The 23,164-nt window shown below is 42.5% G+C and overlaps 1 protein-coding gene across 5 annotated transcripts in view; it reads left to right on the top strand.

Annotated features, from left to right (window-relative positions):
• Positions 1 to 2,163: 2,163 nt before the first annotated feature.
• The window catches only part of SORCS1 (sortilin related VPS10 domain containing receptor 1), a 501,774-nt gene continuing 480,773 nt past the window's right edge, over positions 2,164 to 23,164 (top strand). For 3 of the 5 annotated variants that reach the window (XM_042960643.1, XM_007096631.3, XM_042960641.1), the window contains exon 1: positions 2,182 to 2,739. In XM_042960643.1, the coding sequence (XP_042816577.1) occupies positions 2,182 to 2,739 (558 nt within the window). Of the gene's footprint in view, positions 2,740 to 23,164 lie in introns of all 5 variants that reach the window. The other 2 variants (XM_042960645.1, XM_042960644.1) reach the window with 1 other exon arrangement.

Below are 23,164 nucleotides of genomic sequence, written 5' to 3'. Positions count from 1 at the left end.
GGAAAGGAGGTTAGCAGGGCATAGAAAGAAGGCATTAAGTAAACAATCCTGCAAAGCTCTGAAAACCTTTCTCAGGAGAGGAAAACAGCTGCCCTGGGTTTTAACAAACATTGCATTTTGGGAAGAGGGAGAACCTCTGGCTCTCCTCTGCATCTAGAAGCCTGCCAGGCAGTGTTCCTTTTGTAGGAGGATCCAGGCTTGGGGAGTTAAGGTGCTTTTTCAAGAGTAGTCTGTGTCTCCCTTACAAACAGGTCACATTCTTTGATTTCAAGTCCTCACATTTAATGGCTAAGAAGTCTGACTCCCCTTCATTTGCATATTTCTCAGATTGGTGATAAGAACTATGATTTCAGTTATTTTTTGGGTAACACTGCTCTGGGTTGGATTGATTTAAAAGAAATTCCTCTTGGACAGTATCAAAAAGGATATCATTAATTGAAGAATAATTACTGTTACTTTTAACTTGGTCCCATCACAACGTCACAATTCAGATTTTTCAGTGAGGTTTCTTTTGCAAGTGTGAAAATGAACAAAAAATGTAATTAGTAACTGAAAATTCTATTATTTTTCCTGGCGTTCATTTAATCAGTAAATATGCATTGAAGACTTTAATAGCTACCACATGATAAGAAAAGTGTTATTAAGCACATGAAGACTACAAAGAAATCTGAAGGTATTTCAACCCTTAGAAGCAAACTTTCCATTTGAAAAAGGCTTGGATTTTGAGAAATTCTTTGTAATTTTCAAAGCCCATTCACCTGCTATAAATCTTCATCTGAACTTTTGAACAGTAGCAGGGGAGCTGGGCTGGGCAGACATTATAATCATACAATTATAGAATTTTAGGAGTGGAAAGGATTTTAAAGGTCATCTAATGCAACCGCTTAATTTTAAAGTGTAGGAAGCTGAGAGATTGCCACTTTGTCTGAGGCCCCACAGCAAACTAGTGGCAGAACATCCGGCAAAGCCTGGAAGTTTGCTGGTAAGGATCTCCAGGCATGTGCTAGTAGCTCTGGGCTGGGCACCAACGACACAGGATAAATATAATACCATGCCTCTTTTCCTGTCTCTGTTTGCATACAGACATAGAATAGTTTCACAACAGGTATTTATTGCATTAATGACGGACAGATTTCCTACCGAGTAGGACAGTGGGGCGAGCACCGAGGATAAAAATGGCAAAAAGAATAAACTGGTCACTTCTTCCAAGTTGCTCGCAATTCCTGTCCTCAGTGAGTTTGTGGTCTCTTAGGGAAGCCAAGATATATGCCCACAAAATGCAGGAAGATTGGCTTCAAATACAGTGAGCGCTATAGGGGGTCCGGAAAGCTATCTAAGCGTAATAATTGATGGAAAAATCCCCCTAACCACACGCGCGCGCGCGCGCACACACACACACACACACACACACACCACACCACAGGATCATTTAATTACATCATTCTCTGCTGTTGCCTTCCCGGGATCTCCCCCAGGCTGAGACACGCAGGCTCTGCTCAAGCTGAGGTCAAGACGCCAACTCACGGAGACTAAGGAGGCAAGGACCAGAAGCCCACCCAGCCTTAACATCTAAACTGGAGGAGCCCGGGGGTGGGGGTGTGGGGGGAGGAAAAGGCAGCCGAGACTGACAGAAACAATAAAACAGGAATAGGAAGTCCCCAACACAGCGAGCGCTCCGCGAGCCCCGGCTGGCCGCCCCCACGGGAGGAGCGTGCGGGCTCAGCGCGGAGACGGGAGACCGCGGCCGCGGGGGCGCCGAGTGAGCGGCGGCGGCGGCAGCGCCCGCGAGCCCGAGGGGAGGGTCGGCGACGCATCCAGTCCCCGCAGCCACCCGCGCGGCGCAGCTCGGCAGCGGGACGCGGCGCCCGGAGCCCCGGCAGCGCCCTCCTCCCTCCCCCCGCGCGTCGCCCGCCAGCGCGCCAGCGCCCGCTCCGCCCGTGACTTCAGTCGAGCTCCACCCCCGCGTGGCGGCGGCTCGCTCGGTCCGAAGCCGCGCTCGGCACCAGCCCAGCCTGGGCAAGCGGCCGCCACCTGCCCGGCGCCGCCTCCGCCCGCCCCCTCCGCGGCCCAACTTGGATGGAGTTGGGGTCCTGAGCGCCCGCCCCTCCACGGCCCGCCGGCGGAGAGCCCCGCGCCGCCGCCTCCGCTCCGGCCCCCTCTCCGCTGCTCTCCGCTCCCGCGATGGGAAAAGTTGGCGCCGGCGGCGGCTCCCCAGCCGGGCTGAGCGCACTCCTCGCCGGCGCGGGGCTCTTGGTCCTCTGCGTCCCGGGCGCCTGCGGCGGCGGCTCCTGCTGCCCCCAGCTGCCCCCCGGCTCGGCCCCAGGCTGGGCTGCCACTCCGGGGGGCTTCGTTGGCCGGGGACCGCGAGGCAGAGCTGCTGCCACACCCCTGCCCCTCCTTGGGCGCCCGCTGTTCGCGGTGGCCCCCGGAGACCGAGCGCTGTCCCTGGAGCGGGCCCCGGGCACCGCGGCGTCCGTGGCGATGGCCCCACGCGCTGGCCGGCGGAGACGGAGTGAAGCGGAACCGGGGAAGGCAGACCGCGGAGAGGGCGCGAGCCGGAGCCCCCGGGGAATGCTAAGGGACGGAGGGCAGCCGGGGCCTGGGACTCTGGAGCGGGACCCGGACAAAGCCACTCGCTTCCGGATGGAGGAGCTGAGGCTGACCAGCACCACGTTCGCGCTGACGGGCGACTCAGCACACAACCAAGCCATGGTCCACTGGTCTGGCCACAACAGCAGCGTGAGTAGAGGGGGCCTGAGGGCAAGGGGTGACGGGGGAAAGGGTTAAAAGCAGGCTGTGTCATCTGATGGAGAATTTGGAGAAATGGGGTTTCTGCACTTGAGGGATGCTGCAAACTAAAGCCTTCCCTGCCCACCTCCCCTAGGAGTTAATGTCACCCATCAGGAGACCCACGACACCATCAGAGTCCTCTCAACCCACCCCCCCCCCCAAGCTTCAAACAGGGCAGGCAGATACCTGTTTCCTGGTCTTATGGGTGTAGTAACAGAGCTGAAGACCCAGGCAAACAGAGGGGGTTAATGCGGAGGTGAATGGGTTAAATTTCCAGGCAGGATGACATTCTTTTAAGTGACTTTCTCTTTACTTGCTAGACTCAGGGTGAGCACAAGTCAGATCAAGAAGACTTTATTCGTAAGCTTTTTATTTTTCTGCAAAGCTCCTAACCCCCCCTTCCTCACAAGGGAAGAGATACGTAGTGGAAACTAAGGTGCCCTTAATGTATTCTCTGTTTCTGGGGACCAAGTGGATGCAAGTTTCAGGACAGGAACTCTCTAGCATCTTCTAACAGCACCAGCCAGTGTGTTTTGAGAGCTGGGGCTTTCCAGCCTGTGAATGAGTGGTTGTTCTCCCCGCATGATCAGTCCCAGGAAGATCAGATATATCCCAGTGACAACAACCCCCTGTTCTTCCCCATTGCCTGACCTCCTCTAGAGAAGCTCACCAATAAAGACTCAGCCCTCCCTTTAGGAAGGGACCAGGGGGATTGCTGGATTCCAGAAGAGTGACACCAGGGAGAGTGGGTACAGTCCAGGACCTTTGGCCACGTCAGGGAAGGTTTTCGATTTTTGGAAAAGCCTGCATGTTCTGAATCTGGGGTAGCTATTCCAGCTTAAACTGCACCTGGGAAACTTCAATGAGCTGAAATAGTAAAGAACTAGCTTTGATGGGAAGAACTGAAGATGATTTAAAAGTGTGGAAAGTTCTCTAGGCTGCCATGAAGCAGAAAAGAACACAAAAACCAAGGATGAGTAAAACGAGAAAAAAAAATCAAAGTTTCAGCTTCCATCAGGTTATTGAGATTGTAGTGTTTGTAATATGCACAGTCTGTGCAGCCTGGTACCTTTCAAAATGTTTTCAGTTGTGATGTCATTGCCAGAAATCTTCCCAGAAAACTTCCCACTTCAGTGAGTTGTGCTCATTGTCAGCTTTTTAATGAAAGTTGTGAACATTTGAAAATAATAGTCTGTCATTATGGGTTCCTTGAGTATATAGATATAAACTGTATTAAGGCAAATCCTGATCAACAATATTTTGTATTTGTGTGTCTGTCCTGGGAGCACCAGCAAGGTTTTCCCTACAATTCAGCTCTCATGACTGAGGCCATGGTTTTTTATAGTTCTCAGGAAAGGTTTAATCAAATAATTGAAGCTGAAATTCTTTCCGTTAAAGTTCTGGAGACCCTTGCCCTCATTTCTTACCTTAACTATCATATCTTTCATATCATAACCACTAAAATTCATCCCCCAATTTGAACTTGAATCTTCTTAAACTGATTGAATAACTTTCACACTGCTTTAAATGATTAACTCATAGCTTCTGGCTTTAAGGGGAGATTTTCAACACATCAAACATATTACATCTTGTTGAATCAAGAAGTGGAGGACATTGGACTCAAAATATTTCTGGCTTTTAATGTAATTCAAGCTGTAAAATATCACTCACCCATTAGACCTCTACTTTAGTTCATCTCTTGAAAGATCTTGGAGAGAGCTGGAAAAAGAGAGTACATCTTTGGCAAATTTTAAACTCCATTTAAGAAATGGCGCCAAGCACTGCCAGCCTTTTTCTTTTCTTTTTTTTTTTAATGATGCTTATAAGCACAGTAGGGCTTATGAGGGTCAGGGTTTGGACAGCCAACATGCAGGGAAATCTGAGATAATGTAGGAAATCAAGGTGGTGCACATTAAAGACTTGAGCCCTCAAACCCTGTTGCTAATGAGATTTCTACCCTTTGAAGTTTTTAATTCTGCAAGGAACCCCTCTGCTCCCCATCCCTGCCTTTTTACACACAAATTACAGGTTTTTTAGTGTGTGTGTGTGTGTGTGTGTGTGTGTGTGTGTGTGTATTATATATATATAGAAAGAAAGGGAGAGCAATCGTCTTTATCCAGGTCCCACAAAACAAAGCTGGCCCAGAGTCATAGGAGAGACAAAGTTTAAAAAACAAACAAACAAAAAATAAATAAATGAAGGAAGGCATAAAAAAAAAACTTTTCTGGGCAACTTTGTCATGTAAAAAGCAGTGTGGAGACTTGGGTTCTAATGCTGGTTTATTTGTGGTTTGCTCTTGGCAAGTCGATTGCATGGTGAGTGTGAATTTCCTCATCCCTAAAATGGGGGCAACGCCAGCTCATTACGTGCCAGGTGACACATGAGCGGGTTGTGACTGTCGAGGACTACACCTGTTTGGAACTCTCAACTCACAGCCCTTCATTTCTTCCCAGAGGAAACAAGTACACTAATTTAAACTGGAGGGTGACATTGGGCAGCTCTCATTTTCTTCAGGGTTAGGTGTCAGCCCCCTCCCTTAAGCCCGCCCCCAACCCGCTCAGGGCCACAGGCAATACACATCCTCTGAATCTGTCTGACCTATAGCTAAAAGCCTTTGCTAAGTAGGGTTTCTGATCACAATAACCCCTGCCTTAAAGGTGTAAATGTGTGGTAATTATAGGCTGCCTGTCAAACTTGTGAGGAATTCTGGATGTTTCTCTCGCCTCCTTCCCTTCTTCCTGCCCCCTCGCTGTTGGACTTGTGCAGTTGTGTAAAGACATGACTGTTTTGCCTCATCCGTGGGAGTGATGTGATTCCTCTCCACTGCCGTCTAGCTTGATGGAAAGTGTTGCTGGAGTTGGTGGAACACCTGGGGGGATCTTTTGGCATGAAAGGTGCTGGGGATGAATCATTTGTCATGAGCTTGGTGTCTTAAGCAAGAACATATTGTTCCTACCCTACTCATCCTAGGCATGCTGTGCCCTGATCTAAATTTATACAGTAATCCTTAGTTTGTTAAAATATATATTTGTCTGTATATGTATGTGTGATGAAGCGTGTATTCCTTATTTCCAAGAAATTTCAAAGTGCTACACTTATTAATCCTTATAAAAATCCTTGTTAGGTAATATGTGAATGGCAAGTGTTAATATCTATTTTTCATATTTTAATGCTGGAGTCAACTTGGATATTTCAGCCTAGTGCCTTGTCCTTTTCTCACTGGAAATAGTATTAGAAGGTTTGTTAACAGAGGCTTTCACTTACATTTTGCCGTTCTGATACTTTAATGCTGCATTTGTCATAGATCATGATGGTCTGGTTGATTTCCATGTACCTCCTTGCCTTTAGCTGTTCCAGGACTTGACATTTACCACGGAACCTTAGTGAATACACCGAATCCCAACTTGGGTCAGGTTTTGGGTAGATGTCTTCTCTTCCATCACCTCACTTAATTTTCACAGACCTGCTATGAGGAGATATTCTTATTCTCATTACACAGAGAAGAAAAACCGAAGCTGTAGAAAGCTGAATGAATTGCTAAGATGTTACAGAAGGTCAGTGTCAAATAGGGGCTGGAACCCTGAGTAAGCCGATTTCCCAACCTCACAGAATGGCTGGTCTTAAAGACTTTAAGGTAGAACAGAAAAACTCAGGCCTTTTGGAGTCAGAATTTTAAATCATCCTATCTTGGGGGGGATTTCAGATGATGGTGGAGGAAGGCACAGTCCTAGCTGTAAGCTCCATCTGTAGAAAAGCAAGGACTTTAACAGGTGCCTGTCACATTGCACTCTTTACCTTAAGTAGTGATTTGCTTGTTCTCTTATCCGCCTACCTCTTCGTCTTTAGTGAGACATGGAATCTGTACCTGGTGATTCATTGAGCACGAGGTAACCTGCCATCATTCAGCTCTCAGATCTAGTGTTCTTCAGGAACAGATTCCTTTTCGAAGTTACTTCTAAATCTGATTTATAGAGAGGTTGCACGTAAACACTTGATTTGATTGTACATTTAGACATATTTTTTGGCTTGTTTTTAAAGTAAAATGATAAAGGGTTTTAGCTCTCTCTAACAAGCCCACATAATTCCTTCTCTGATCGGTGCTTTGTGCTGTTGGTGAATGTTAATGTGGTGTGACACGGGAGGCAGGGGGTTTGGAAGCAGAGAGATTTGAGTTTGAGTGTTAGGTCTCCTGCTTACCACACTTTGCCTTGAACAAGACACTTAAATTCTTTGAACTTCACCTTCCTCAACTAAAATATGGGGATAGTACAGCTTTTGCAGGCTTTTTTCCTGAACAGTTGATATCATGTATATGAAGTTGCTGATACATAGTGAGTGCTCAACAAATGCTACTTGTTCTTTTAGTTTAATAAATAATTCTCCAGTGGTGGATAAGAATGCTGAGTTATAGTCCCGACTGTGTACACAAACTAGATATGTAGTCATAATGTGTCCTATGTGGCCTCAATTTCATCCTCTGTAAAATGATGCAGATAGACTAGAATGCCATGGAAATCTCCTACAGGTTGGAAGTAACTTAATAGTTTGTTCAGCCTGCACGTATTGTGCACCTACATTTAAGTGTACTAGGAGAGTTGGGGACACACGAGTGACAAAATGACCTGTACCCTTGACCTGTAAGCAGCAAGCCTTTTGTTCCACATGATTCCTCCTTTTTCCATGGTTAATATGTGTATCCATTCATAGGAAATCAAAACATTTGAGATACAAGCAGGCATTCATTTCAATGTTGACTTGCAGCAAAATCTAATTTATTATGTTTTTTTTGTGTCACATCTTCTCATTAAGGAACTTTGTATCTTTGGACAACAAAATTGCTTCATATGAGATTGGGAATTTAGTTTCCCCTAATATATTCAATGGGGTTTTCTAGAGGAAAATGACATAAATGTTGACTTTGGGAACTCTATCCACATCTTTTTATGGAGGGACCCCAGAAACTCCTAGACTAAGGCACAAAACCTGATGGAATTGTTTATTTAATAATTCTTTAATGATTTATCTAAGAGAATAAAAATTGCTCACCTCCAAGGAGAGATTGCCATGTGGCAGCATTGTGCTAAGAAGCTTGCACAAATTGTCGTATTGACTTTTAATTCTACAAATATATATTGAGTCCTAACATTTGTTAGACACTTCTAATACAGATATATGTGCAGCGATGCCCAAAGGTGGGAGTAATTATTTCCTGCCCTCAAGGAGCTTTCTGTCTTGTACTTAAAGAGTTCTCTGAAGAGGTAACAGAATCTGAGAACCCACTGAGGGCAGAGGATGCTATCGAGTTCATAAGAGAATCAGACATCTACTGAGTAGGGTGGCCTTCAAACTTCCTGGTGGAGCAGGTACTTCAAGTGAACCTTGAAATGTAGAGAAAATCTTTATTAAGAGATGGAGGTTATTACAAGGATATTTTGAACTGAATGGATAGCAAGAGTAAAGGTCAAGAGTAGAGATGTAAATATTCCTGTGTGTTCCAATAAATTAGCCTACTTTAAATGTAAACTATGTTTAAGTGACGTGTTAATCTTAGAAATCATTTTAAAAATATGATTTAAGCCAAGATATGCAAATTGATCTTCTAGTGTCTTTGGGTATATTCCAACCCCCCGCAAAAGAAAAGAAAACCTGTGTGGTCACTGAAAGATGCACTCTTTACCTTCGTGAAAGATACGATTGCCTTTGTTTGCACCTTAGATCTCAGCTAGAGTCATCACTGTTTCATTTTTACATAGACATTTTCCACACACAGTTTTCTGTAAAGGCCTTTGTTTTGTTTAAGTCCCTGGTCAGAAATATCACTGGCCAGGCTGCCCAGAGGGTAAATTAATTTGGCTCCTTGCCAGCTTATGTTAAGTCCCTCAACATACGTAAAATATTTGTTCTGTCTTTGTGGATATCTCAATTACCATTCTATATCTCTGGCTAGAAAGGGTGGAGGATGCATCTGTGTGTCCTAGGGAGGAAACAAGCCAAATGGTGTCAGTGCAGTGGCTAACAGGGATGGCAGGGAATACGTGTGGCACATGGGAGGTGGAGCCAGGCTCCGTGGAGGTGGAGTGGTTACTCTGGAGGGGCATGCACACTCTTTTCCGTGGGGTGGATCGAGTAGTCAAATGGTTGGCAAGAAACAAAGTAGAACCTTACTGTGCAAAGTTCATAAGGAAAGAACAGAGCCTCTTCTAAACCATAAGTAGAGAGAAAAAGGACATGAATGTTCTGTAGGAAATCCTACATGAAATTTTCCCTGTGTATAAGAGATACTGTGTCTGTTTCTATAGCACTCCTGAATGTTGTTACAGCACTTTAGATCCCTTATAGCCATTTCCTTTGCAAAATGCCTCAGCTTTCAAAGATTGGAACGTTTCTTTCCTTACCTCAGTTGGTTTTCTCCCCACGGGCCCATGAGATAGGAAAGACAAATATCATCTACATTTCTCAGGTAGGGAAATGAAGGCACTGCTATTAAGTAGGTCAGTTAGTGGAAGAAGAGAGTCAACAGTGTTTTGCCACACCATGTGACTGATTCTTGGCTTGGCCCCCTGCTGGCTTTCCACAGGCAAGAGTTAGAACACAGCTACATCCTAGCCCCTTGGTTTATCTGAGGCCTATGCACCTGTGTCCATAATGTTTTCCACTGTGGGAAGAAGTGTGGGTATTGGCCATGGAGATCCTGAGTTCTGTGCTCAGCTATTCTGGGCTTCAGAGCAGGTGGACTCATCAGAAGGCTCATGGCATTGTTTAAACCTTTAAAAGGGGACCTTAAAGACAGATGATGGGGCTTTCTGCAAGCAAGGTCTCTGGCAAAAACCCATTCTCCATATTCCACTGCTAATGGACTTGAGAGGTATGATTACTTACAACTGGGCTAGTTGCAGAAGGAGCTTGAGGGAGAAGAGGGGCATATTCACTTCTTCCTCTCTTTAATTGGCTGATACAGATTAAATGTAGTTTAAAATAATAGTAAGTGTGATCTCAGTCAAGGGAACCTAACGTGTCAACATTTGGGAGCAGCGGTAGTCAAATTGAAGGGTGCCTGTTGATACTGATGGGGTTTATTGGCTCAAAGATTATATAACAGAGTTCTCAGCTATTGCCTTCACTGCTTATTCTGACTTTTGGGGCATGGGTGGGGGAATGGAGCAAAGGGGAGTTCACTGAACACTAGGGATAGCTCTCTATAGCCAGATAAGATCTATTGATTGTAACAGAAACCCCTCTTGACAATCATATAAATAACCACCAAATTTGTGAGAAGCTTCCCTGAAAGAACTTTCTAGAGCATCACACTGTTTAACTTCATCTTCCCACCACCGTAATACAAATGAGGTATTATTGTCCTCATTCTAGAGTTGTGGAAGTCAGGGCTTAAAGAACTTGCTTGGGCAAGGTCACCCAGTTAGAAGGTGGCACAGCTGGAATTGGAATTTTGTCCTTTCTGGCTCCAAAGCATTTTCCATTTGATCACGTTGACTCTCTGTAAGGGTTTAGTTCTGAGTTTCTTTAGCAAGAACTTCACAAGTCAGTGCAGAGGGATGGTAGGGGAACTTTTGGCATGAGGACCCCACCTCAGGGTTTTCCCCTATCATATCATCCTGATCAGGGCACTAACCTGATATATTTTACTTAGTAATAATCTGCTTCATGACAGAGCTCAATCAAAGCCTCAAGGGCCATCTGTCCCCTTGAGTGGCTCTCCTGGGGTTATTAAAACGTGTCTTCTTGTTATTCTGGGAGGATGTGTGGGATGTGCTGTTTGGCTTCTCCCTGCTGGCTAATGAACCTTGAGTGAAAGTGTGGACAACTTGTATACTTTTTAAAGAAACTGCTAATAAAAATCATGCTATCAGAAGCTACCAACTAATCATGTTGTGCCCTGAAGCCAATGGATTGATGCCTTTAGTCATCTTTCCCTAACCAGAGTAGCAGAGGCTATTGAGACACTGAATTGTGGACCATAGATCCTTCTGCTTCAGGGTCTTTGGGGGAGGGGAGGGGAGTTAAAAGCAATAGGCCTTCCCCTTGTCTTAGCACTTCCCAAAATACACTCTTGATAAGAATCATTGGGGAGGAAGGGCTATTTTAGGCATGGTTGTCACCTGCTTAGAAATCTATCTGTATCCGTCTTTACCCTGACGTAGGTTTTGCCAAGTTGACAGGGGAATTCTAAACTGGGCAGCTGTGGGCACCTCGGGCAGCATTTCTTAAAGAGCTTGCCCTCATGGGACCTGCTTTTACATCTGTTGGTGGGGACTAGGAATCTTTATGTTTTACAGACTCCCTTAGGAAGTCTATAAAGCTTGAAAATCATTTTCCTAAGATTCACGTGTGAGTTTTGGGGTCTATGAACCCCTTCCGTTGTCTGTACAACCTTGTGTCAATATGCTTCACTTTTCCCTGTGGTGAGCTGGAGCCCACAGCTTTTTTATCAGCTTCTCCACGGAAACTGTGACCCCTGTGGGAAAGACCTGGTACAAGGTGCCTTAGGAGAATGAGAGACAGTTACGTGGGACAGTGCAGATTCCCCAGGAAGAAGATGATGCTTTTTTGCCAGATGGTGATGTTTTTTATCGCTGAATATATCCTAGGCAGTTATCTTTCCTGGATGTCCAGATGACCACGGGCAGACCATGTCTTCAGTGGCTGAAAGAGGACATTATTTTAATTAGAACACAATGTTTAGTTATGGGTTTGAGTTCCCACTCCGCTATGTGCTAGATCCGTGAACTTTATAATTCTGTGCCTTCATTTCCTTAGCTGTAAAATGGAAACGATAACGCTATATTTTTTATATGGTTTCTTACTGGTTAAAGGAGACACTAGATACAAAAGTGCTGAAAGTGGCATCTGGCAGATAGCAACCAATCATTGAAGGTTAGCTATTATCATCATTATTGGTGTTATCACTATTTTGTTAGTATTAGTACTAGTATTACTAATATTAGCTCAAGTATGACCTACTAAATGGTGTTTTTAATATGCTGCTCATGATAATACTCTTGTTTCTGCAGTTATGTTTTTCTATTTCAGCTACATTTTCTTGTAATGAGTCCAAGACCCTGTCTTATGCTTTTGTCATCCTTCTCAATGTCTCCAGCTATTTGCACATAATAGTTGTAATAAGTGTCTGGACGTGATTTCCAATGTGTGTGTGTGTGTGTGTGTGTGTGTGTGTGTGTGTGTGTGTTGGTTGGTGTGGGGGCTTCCACACCAACAAGCAAAACTCTGACAACAGGTGGGTGTCCTACAATTCAACTCAGCTTCGGCACTGTGTACCCAGAGGCAACACCTCAGAGTCCACCAGTGAAGAGCCCAGTCCAACAGTACTGCCACCCCCTCCCAACTTCAGATGCCATTCACAGCCCAGGGTGTCGCCTGTGCTTTTGACCAACTAGCTGTAAATTAGAAGTTCCAATGAATCTCTCCTTAGGTTTGATTAATTTGTTAGAAAAGCTTATAGAACTCAAGAGAAACATTTTACTTACTAAATTTCCAGTTTATTACAAAAGGATATAACTCAGGAATAGCCATATGGAAGAGATGCGTTGAGCAAGATTTGGGGAAAAGGCAGAGCTTCCGTGTTCTCTCTGAGCATGCTGCTCTCCCTGAATCTCAACATGTTTACCAACCTAGAATCTCTTGGAATCCTATCCTATTGGGTTTTATGGAGGCTTTATTCCATAGGCACAATTGATTAAATCATTGGCCAGCAGTTCAGCCTCTAGCCCCTCTCCCTTCCTCAGAGGTTAGGGACTGGGACTAAAAGTTCCCAACCTTCCAATCAGGTGGATGGTTCTCCTGGCAACCAGCTCCCATCCTTAGGTGTGGTCCCATAGTCATCTCATTAACATAAAAAAGGACACTTTTATCTCTCTCATCATATAGGAAATTCTAAGAGTCTTTGGAATTTGGTGCCAATGATGAAATGAAGATCAAATATACATTTATTACAAATCACAATATTGCAAATTGCTTACTAAATATTTGCTGTTGTTGGGATAGAAAAATTTTCCTCTACCTTCAGAGTTCATGTCTAAGAATTAAATTGACATGAGACAGAATGACAGGAGAAAATCATATTTTATTCTTACATGTAGGAAATCCACATAAATATGAAATTCCAAAGACGGTAAAACAGCATGGGATATATACATCATTCTGAACTAAAGAGAAAGGGGTATGGGTCTGAGACTTGAAAGGGGGTGGGGGAGGACAATTTACAGGAAGACAAAGAAGATCAAATGTTTAGTAAAGGAAATATTTTCCGAACCACGTAGAAACAATAGGATACAGAGAGGAATTTTAACAAATTCTTTGTTAGGTTCCTCCCTGTCTCTCACACTTAGTTCGTATTACAGTGTAGTTGTCTATGGTGATAGTACCCTTTCTGAAACAGGTCTTCCATCCAGATTCTTTTTGGCAGTTAGGGGGAAGGTCAAAGATTTTTCCCAAGTCTTTTGGACTTTGATTATTTTCAGCTTGAAATCTGCACACAAAGTCATACGTTTTGGGGCCAGCAGCCCTTAGTAACTATACTATTTTATTTGCTTGTTCCTTGGGGAAAATGGCTTTTCACTTAAACAATCCATGATCTTGTTTACGAGTGTTGTAGAATATTCAGCCACAAAAAGATTGCTTATGTAAATATATATACATATATATACGTGTATATACACGTATATACATATACATATATATATATATGTATATAATTGGGAAACCACCCACAAAATACCAGAAAGGGAAAAATAGATTGAAAAATAGTACAAATATAAGACACATGAAGTCCGTGGGGTTTTTTGTCTATGCATTTCCCTCATATATCTCAAGCCTCTAGAAATATACCTGAACATGGAAGGGCTCAATAATTTCAAAATTTTATTGTATGCTATAAAATACCATTACAAAAGAGGAAAGGTATGATTCAAAACATTTCCTGTGATTATAATGAATGTTGGCTTTATAGGTGATGCTTTTTGTTTGTCCATAGTTATGCTGTTGTTTCTCAATAAATATACATTGCTTGAGTTACTTTTAAAAGTTACTTGAAAAATGAAAAAAAAAATAAGAGTGAGCAAAGGAGATTTTGAACTTGGCCTCATTAGAACTGAATTCCAGGCAACTGAACTAAACAAAGAGCCCACGTTCAAGTTGCCTGATTTGCTTCCAATCGCTATTGTTGGGAGAGAGCGAGTGCCCAGGGTTTTTGCAAAGCAGAAAGATCACTCTGTGTCTCTCTTCCGGGTGAGCAGCAGCAGGGGCCGGCGGGTCTTTTGTTTACCTTCCCCTTTGCTGATCCCAGAAAGAGAGATCTGAGGCCATTTCACCAAACTGACAACCCCTTCCAGAAATTGTAGTAGCTTCAGTTCCCATTAAAAGAACATGCATTCCATTTTGAATCTTCGTCTCTGTCTTGAGCTTAGTCTCCATCTCTAAATCATATATGTACACATGAGCACATACATAATAAATGTGTGCATCCCATATGCTCACAACTGCTTAAACACTGATGTACTACACTTAAGTCTCTACTCTCAAAAGTGGAATATTAGATATTGCTGTAAGGATGCTTACTGATTGTGAGAGCTGAATGGAAGAACATCTCCAGAACAAAGAAAAAGAAACCGAAGAGAGACAGACAATGGAAGCTGAGAGATAGAAAGAATAAGAGAGAGAGAGAGAGAGAGAGAGAGAGAGAGAGAAAGACAGAGACAGCAGAGGTGGACCAAGAAAGAGGAGGATAAAGAGAAGGTGAGGCAAGAGACAGACCAGAGACAGAGAAAAGCAGATGGAGAAACAAAGAATTGTAACAGAGACATGGAAGCGTGGAGTAAATCACAGAAAGAAAGTGAGAGATGAAATAGGAAACATACCACTGAGTGGAGAGAACTCACTGTCAGCTCATAAAGAATGCAGAACAGAACTGAGTCCTAGTCTCATGGTACCCTTGTCCTTTGGCAACAGTACTTCCCTGGTCTTTGCTCTGGGGGGTCCAAACCCAGCCCTGTCATGTTGCCAGCAGACGCAGCCAATCTTACGTGTGTGGTAGCTTTGAGAACCACTCGTGCTGGTTGGCTGGGTGTGGGGTGGAAGGGGTGTGTGTAGTATTTATGCACTTTTAAGCATGTCTTAAGAGTGCTTTCTTGTGGGAGATGGAACTGATGGTCTGGATGGTAGAAAGGCAACTTATAACCTTTCCTTTTATACCAGTATGTGCTGTTTTGAATTTTTAACAGGGGCATGCATTTCTTTAATAATAAAAATACTAAAACATGTTTTAAGTGGTTGTTGTGTCAGCGCTGTGCTGAGTCTGAGAATACAGAGCTGAATAAGACCTGCCCTTTGCCCTTGAGGGCGCATATTCTGGTGGAAGTAGACAGACACATAAACAGATAAATTGCAATTTAGTATGATAAGTGCATAATAGCTGTAATAGAGCTTTGTGCAAAGTGCTATGGGAGCAAAGATGAGTGGGGAAACAACTAATTCTTTCTGAGAGTGGGAAGCAAGGCTTTAAAGGGAGGTGACATTTAAGCTGGTCTTTACACAACATGAGGAGTTTTGCAGACAGAATAGGCCACTCCTAACTCTTTTAAACTCCTCAAGTCTTTGGTTTTGGATTCATTTTAGATTGCTAGTGTGGTCAACAAGCTGTGACAGGAATGGCACTGTCTTTCTCCATCATCTCAGTGTCCAAGTTATTTGGAACCTAGGCTCGTGGTATGTTTAAATATCAGATTAGACTCCCCAGGTTAAAATGTCTGTTAAGTGCTTGGCCTCACCCTGACCAAAGGAACTTGATTTTCCAAAAGAGGAAAGTTTTTCCCCTGAATCTTTGTGTACCCACGTATGCTTGTACACAAATGTGTACAGATGCATACATACATACACATACAAATTCAAGGTATTTCTGTCTTTTCTATTCACAGAATTTGGTTAAGCAATGAGGGAATTTTTTCAAGGTTATTTTACATGTTTCTGCTTTTAAAGAGTTAAAAGTTGGTGTTCATGTCATTCTCTTGGACATGCTTCCCAAATCAATATGGGGAACTGGGTGCATTAGGATGAGTTGGATGATCACCACTAAAGATTGCAGTATGACTCAAGGCAGTAAGAGAAGGCCACAGAGTGGCCAGAGATACAGGGAACGTGTGCTCTCAGAACTGGATCACGAGCCCATGATCAATTGAAGAGATGTTTCCATAGCCTTTGAATTCCACCATCTCTGTGCATTGAATTTTCAGTCACACTGAACTTTGAGATGATGTTACAAGGTCCAGATCTGGCTTTGGAGTATTGTGACTTAGGAATCTTGACCCAGCTTTTGTGCTACTGTAGTAGATTCAATGACTCAGGAATTTCATCCTTTTCAGGCAGAAATGACTTGAGAATGAGCTTTTTAGCTATGCATAAATATACTCTGAGACATATAAATGATCATCCTCAAAGCATAAGATGAACTCTACCCTGGTCTGAATGCAACTTTGCCCACCCCCTACCCTCAGATTCGTATGTTGATATGTAACCCCAAAGTGATGGTGGTAGGAGGTGGGGCTTTTGGGAGGCAAATAGGTCATAAGGATGGAACCCCAATGAATGGAGATTAGTGTCTTAATAAAAGTGATCTAAGAAACTCCCTTACCCTTTCTACCTTGTGAGGACACAGCAAGAAGATGCCATTTGTGGAACCTGGAAGTGGACCCTCACCAGAAACTGGATTTTATGGTGTTTGGATCCTAAACTCCCTGGACTCCAGAGCTGTGGGAAAGAAATGTCTGCTGTTCATAAGCCATCCAGTCTATGGTATTTTTTTTGTAGCATCCTGAATGGACTAAGACAAGTTCTCTGCCAATTACCTAAGGCTCATTTCCTATATTAGACTCTCCTTGATATTCATTTCAGTTAGATTAAAATCTTAGGGAAAGGAAAAGGAAAAATCGTATTTGCTTTAAAAGCTCATCAAGTATGGAAGTGCCCAAGTGCCTCTCACTCAGCCTAAATGTAGGTCTTGAAAATATCTGTAAAGAAGCAATGGTTATATTACCATTTTAGGGAGAGGCATTAGTTTATCTTTCTTTTGCATGTGGGATTTGAGGTAGTTTATTTAAGGCAGGGGTTAGCCAACTATGACCTGTGTACCAAATTGGCCTAACACTTGTTTTGTATATGACCCACAAAAATGTTTTTACATTTTTATTATTTTTTATATGTTTTACATTTTTAAGTGGCTAAGAGAAATAAAAATAATGATGGGTCATGACACCTGAAAATTATTTGATATAAAATTTTATTGGAACACAACCATCCTCATTCATTTATGTATTTTTGATGGCTGCTTTGGGGCAAAAATGACAAAGTTGAGTAGTTGTGACAGATTGTATAGCTCATAATGTCTAAAGTATTTATCCTCTTACCCTTTTTGAGAAAGGTTTACCATTGTTTGATTTAGGAGATTGGAGAGAATATAAGCAGTGAGGCACAATGAAAATACCGAAGTTGTTACCTGCATACTAACTTGAAGATCGTCCTTTGACCCTCTCTTTCCTGCCTCAAAGGCGAACATACTCTTAGCCACTGCAAATTCTCACTGCCAATGCAGACCTTTCGTTCTCTGTTCCTGTCCCTTTGCTCATACTACTTCCTCTGCTTAGAAACTTAATCATCCATGAAAAAGAGAAAGAAAGAAAGTTAATCAGCTTTGTTTCTGCCCAGTTAAGTCCATTTCATTCTTTAAGTCATTGCTTGACTGTCATCTCCTTTCTGAGAGTTTCCACAATACTTCCAAGAAGTATTGAGATACCTGCATCTTATAAGAAGAGATCTTATGTGCCAAGTTACTCTCTTTATGCCTCTCTCCAAGCACTGTCTTAGATTCTAGTCAATGTGACAAGGCTCCATTCTATTCATTTTTTATTCTTGTAGTTGGTCCACAGGAGGTACTTGATAAGTGTACATTAAAATATCAGAACACTAAAGCAGTATAGGATCGTTTCATTGGCTTTCTTTAATAAAGAAGGTTACTGGTCAGCATTGAGACACTGTAATGATAGGCTGTCTGGATATTTTTCACTGTCCTGATTCAAGAAATATAAACTATCTGGATTGCCTCATGCAAATAGTTCTAATAAAATGACCCAAAATTATACTGAAAGACAGAGAGAGACATAGAAACAGATAGAGGGGGGGTGGGTGGGAGGGAGGGAGAGATTGAGAGGGAAAACATAAATTCAAATCAAATAAATCAAGTTGGGTTGGAGTTACAGCATCCTTATATCATGAAGGGTAAGGATGTGTCTTAATGAAGTCTGATATTCTAGCTGCCAAGATGTGCTGATGGCTGGTAGGGGCTAGCATTGCCTCGGGCCTGAGGGAGAAAATAACTTCATGCTCCTAATTTAAGGAGCTGGATTGAGAACCAGCCCCCATGATACAGAAGTCTCAGCAAAGCCAGAGCATTTGAGAAATGGTGAAGACATATTGCATTGTGAGAGATAAAATTGCATTTGTGATAATGGACTGAACCAAGAGCACCATGACAATGAGAAAAGAATTATGGATTAAATGGACATGTTTTTTTCAGGCACATTTACCTGAAAGGGTACCTTGAAGGTTGGTGGATTTCCCAAGTGAGTTTGGACAGAGTGGGAATTCAATTAAAGGTGGGTAAGGACTCCTACGTATCGAGATCTTAGACAATAGTTGATAAAATAATAGTCAACACTTATGAGGGGTTTGCAGTGTGCCAGGTACTATTCTTGGTATTACACGTGTCAGCTATAGAAAGTAGGCATTGTCATTATCCTCGTTTTAGAATTAAGAAACTGAAAAACAGGAGGGTAAATAACCCATCCAAGGTCACTAGGATAGCAAAAGGTAGAATTTGGATTTTAATCCAGATAGTTATGGTCTAAAAAGCTCAGTTCTTTAACATTATATTCATGACATCCATTCATGACATTTGGAATGCTAGAACATTTCATCTTTTTGGTAAATTCAACTTGTTCATGTAGTAAATCGTTATTAAGTGCCAAATACACATCAGGCATATGCCAGACACTGGGAATTTGTTTGTGATTAAACCAGCAGAGTTTTGACCCTCTAGGAGCTTAGAGATTGGTGGTCCATCCATGTACTCTCTGTGGAGAGATTATGATCCAAGACTCCTTTTCAGAACTCCCAAAGCTTACGCATTCCTCAGGAGTTAATTGAAAAAAAAATCTAGGAAAACATTTTTTAAACATTGACAGGCAACAGGTAGAGTTCTGGTTGTCATGGTTAAAATAATATACTCACAGAAATCTTTGTCTAAAGGGATATAAACACTTAGGGGTTCTCTTTGTCACAGGCTTTGGCAAATTAGTGTATAAATGAAGGACATTTACAATACACATCTCTGCTTCTGCCTTTATATATAAATCATCAGCCATACCTCTACATAGAGCTGGACAGTGTCTCTTTCAGTGTCTCTGCTTTGTTTTCCAACATTGCAGCCAATTCTATTATGTAAGTAGATAAAAAAAAAAAACAAACATATGACTGATTTTCTATGAAAACAAAAATGCTTGCCCCTGCTATATGATTAAGCAAAGATTTTCTCTATAGATGGAGAAAAATTATAAAACTATTTCAAATGCAGCTATAGCACTTAGTTAAAAGTAGAGCTAAAGTGACATTTATTTAACAAATAATTTGGGATTCTTTCTTACAGCAGTTCCTTTTCTTATGTGGAAACGATCCTTTCTATTTAAGAAGGAGTCCTTGATTTCTTTCTCTAAATCAGGGCCATTTAAACTAGATTGTGTTGTATGCAACTGCTATATTTCAACCTAACACCTAAGTCGCCTTAATTCAATCAGGACACATTTGAACGGTCTGACCTTGATTTATTATTAAAACTACCCTATAGCTAACTTTTTTGTGTGTCTTTAATGGACTTCCTTATTTTTAGGCCTGCTTGCATTTTATTTATGCTAAATTGCTTGCAAAATCCTGAGTTTCTAATTAAGACCTATTCTCTTTCTTTGTTAAAACACTTGGTGTGGGCTACTTAATTTTCTTGCACAGTGATTTTGTGTTGGACAGTGTATCTTAAAATGCAATATTTCGACTGCAATTGAGACAGAAAACCAGGATAGTAAATGGGTTTTGCATCCTTTAGACAAGACCATTTCTGCAATGTGCCCGTCTGGGATGACTGACAAAATGTTTCCTTCCCATGAGTTGCTAGTTTCTGGCCTCTCTCCAGTCTCCTCATTTACTTCTGTAGGTGATTTAATTCAGCAACTTTCACTTCACTATTCCTGGTAGTTTAAATATCTTGTGCCATCCAGAAATGCCTAATGTGTTTGCCCAAGATTTTCCTACCAAACAATCTGCTTTATTCATTGCTTGCCCATGTTTTAACACCACCTCCCACCCACATTGGTGTTTATCACATTGTTTGGGGATGGATATGAGCAGAGAAATCAGAATGCTTTCATACCTCCCCCTTATCCACGGGAAGATAGAGACTATCACCGCCTGGCTGAAGAGGGAGGTAGATTAAATAACACCATGCACCCTGATAGCTTAATTCTTTAAAAGAAGCACTACAGAGAGTCGTGGCATATTGAAATAACCATTTCTTTTTGTTTTGCTCTTTTTCAAGAGGTGGTGTGGTTATTCGTTACACATATATCCTTATAATCATGTACAGAATGTGGGCAAGAGACTGAATGCAAAATGCCTTTGTCCCTTTTGTGAGGCTATTGTTTCTCAAAAATTGTGACCACACCTACACACAACACTATGCTGAAGGGTGAGAGGAATGTGGAGGAACTCAGCAGGGGGAGCTGTTCTCTGTGAGGCAGTGCTGAACCTAGCTCTTGCCTTAGGCTTCAGCCACTCACTGCTGAGTGCCCACCTAGGCAAGGCCGAGGGCTCTTATTTGTTTGGCAGGGACAAGTTAGCTGTAGGATTATGCTCTCTTTAAACTCAGACAGTGTTCCACATGGGTATATCCCTTTATATGATGAGATAGGGTCAACATGTGCCTAGCTCTGTAGCCGACCATTCTGATTCTTAGGAATATCATTGGTGGTCAGTAAAGACTTACTAAGAGGAAGAGAGTGTGGTAGTTGAAAACATGGACTGTGTTGCCTCCTGGTTTTGTTTTATATCTACTAATTCTTTGCCTTTTTTTGTAGCATCAGGGAAACCTTACCATATGCTTAATTTTCTGATACGGCTGAGAATACAGAAGTAGTCCTCCTCTCAAGTGGCTGGCCCTCTATGGGGGAGATAAAGGGTTAAAATTCCTTTGGTATGTGTAATACACAGGTATTTACAGAGAAGAATCTAGACAGAAGGGAGTGAGTGAGGTGATGACATCAGCAAAGACTTATAAGAAGAGGTAACATATCATGTCTCTGGTAAATAAAAAGGATAAATAGGAATTTTCAGCTGAAGCGGCGAAGAAAATATGCTCCTCATGGAAGGACTGGTACATGTGGCAAGTCAGAGGCATGAGAGGGAACAGCCCATGGAGGGAAGGGAGGGCCACTAGCACTGTGTGGGAGGCTGGGGAAGGAGATAAGGCTAGAGAAGCAAACTGTCGTCATAACCTGAAGGGCCTTGCAAACCAAACTGGAGAATTTGGGCTTTGTTCTGAATGTATTTGGGAGTGACGTGATCAGCATTTAAGTTTGGAAGAATAAATACGGTGACAATGAATTGGATGGACAAAACATTGGAAAAAGAGGAGCTGGTTAAAAAGCGACTTACGGAATTCATTTGTCCATTGAGCCCATTTGTGAGGCATAGTACGAGCAGCTGAGTGCCTGACTGTGCCCTGTGATTTTCACACGTCCTCTTTAAGATAACACTGCAGAGGGCAGGGCCAATGCACACAGCGTGTCACAAAATGTGTGTGATCAGTTAGTGATATCTTTTGTTATATACTTAAGTCTTCATCTTTGGAAACATACATTGCCTCAGCAATGGCAGAAACTAGCTAGAAGGAGGCCTGTGGTAGGACTCAGAATGTCCAGGTGTGGCCCTAGTTCCATCACAAATTTTTGGGGTACCTAACATGAGTCATTTTAGTTTTGGGGGCTTATTTTCTCTTTTGCCAAATGGAAATGCCAGACTGGACAATAGCAAAGGTCTTGTCCATTTTATGGACCTATAAATGTTATCCTACCTATGATCTAGTAATAAGAAGGATTTGAAGTGGTATTTAGGAAGAGCTGGGAGAGAAGCCACATTTGAAACTGGAATTTACACTGAGTCACTAACGATTGAGAGGACTTTGTAGGGATAGACAGTATGGATTGGAACCATGCTCAAACATTTTAATATAGATCACTACACAAATGACGTATAAATATATGCTATGGATGAATCTGCTAAACATATAGGAGGTGTTTAATAAATATTCAAATTAATTTTAAGTAGCTTTAACTAACAGATGACACCTGTTTTCCTCTTGTCCCCATGCCTAATGCAGTGCCCTTCTCACAGTAGTGCTTGAGAAATGTCAGTTAATCAAGACAGTTTAAAATGCCTTCTTCTTTCTGAGCATGGTTAGATGTATTTATATAGGAATAGTACAATGGTTTCAGCTGCTTCTTGCAGTGCTGGTTCTCTATGCCACAAAATTCAAGCTTCCCACACAATCTCCAGTAGGATTCATGAAAGCAATCCCCAATGGGAGCTCTCCTACAACCCATATTGCCTGGACTCACATTTTAATATCTTTCTTCCTCCCAAACCTCTGCTGCATTTGAATAGCACAGGAAAATGGAGAATGCCCCTGGGAGGCAGCAAATGAGAGGGCTACCCCAGGATCCATTTTTCCAAAACTAAACAGGAAAGCTTTGGAAGACTAAAGCAGGAGAGGATAATATAAGGTGCCCTCCACCATCTTTTCTATCTCCTTAGAATCAAGAAGCTTTATTTAAGTGTGTTAAGTTAGCAAGAACTGTGTTGCAAGTTGGCGGGGGGGTGGGGGGGGAAGAATGGGGCTATTTTTTAAGAAGGTGAACGCTGGTATTTTTTATCGTGCTGTGTTCAGTGAATTCAATGGAATGGTGTTGAGGACAGAAAATGACACTGCTGCCTCAGCATAGCTCCCCGAGTGCAGGACCCACCACTGGGGACTGTACTGGGGAAGCTCCTATGTTCAGCATGAAGCCAGGCATCTGGGGAGTTGTGATCAAAGGCAAAAAAAAACTCCTCTTTGCTACAGCCAGCCTCTAAAATAGACCCAATTAATCCTCTTAACTAGGAGCCCAAGGGATTCCTCGGCCCAATGCCCGTTACCACTCCACACTACCTAAGACTTCTGCATGCACACAGCCAAGAAACAGTAATAATA

The sequence above is a fragment of the Panthera tigris genome, chromosome D2 (assembly GCF_018350195.1).
Source record: "Panthera tigris isolate Pti1 chromosome D2, P.tigris_Pti1_mat1.1, whole genome shotgun sequence".
In the NCBI taxonomy this organism is placed as follows: Eukaryota; Metazoa; Chordata; class Mammalia; order Carnivora; family Felidae; genus Panthera; species Panthera tigris.
The sequence above is the reverse complement of the archived record's forward strand: the minus strand, read 5'-3'. Positions and strand labels throughout refer to the sequence as shown.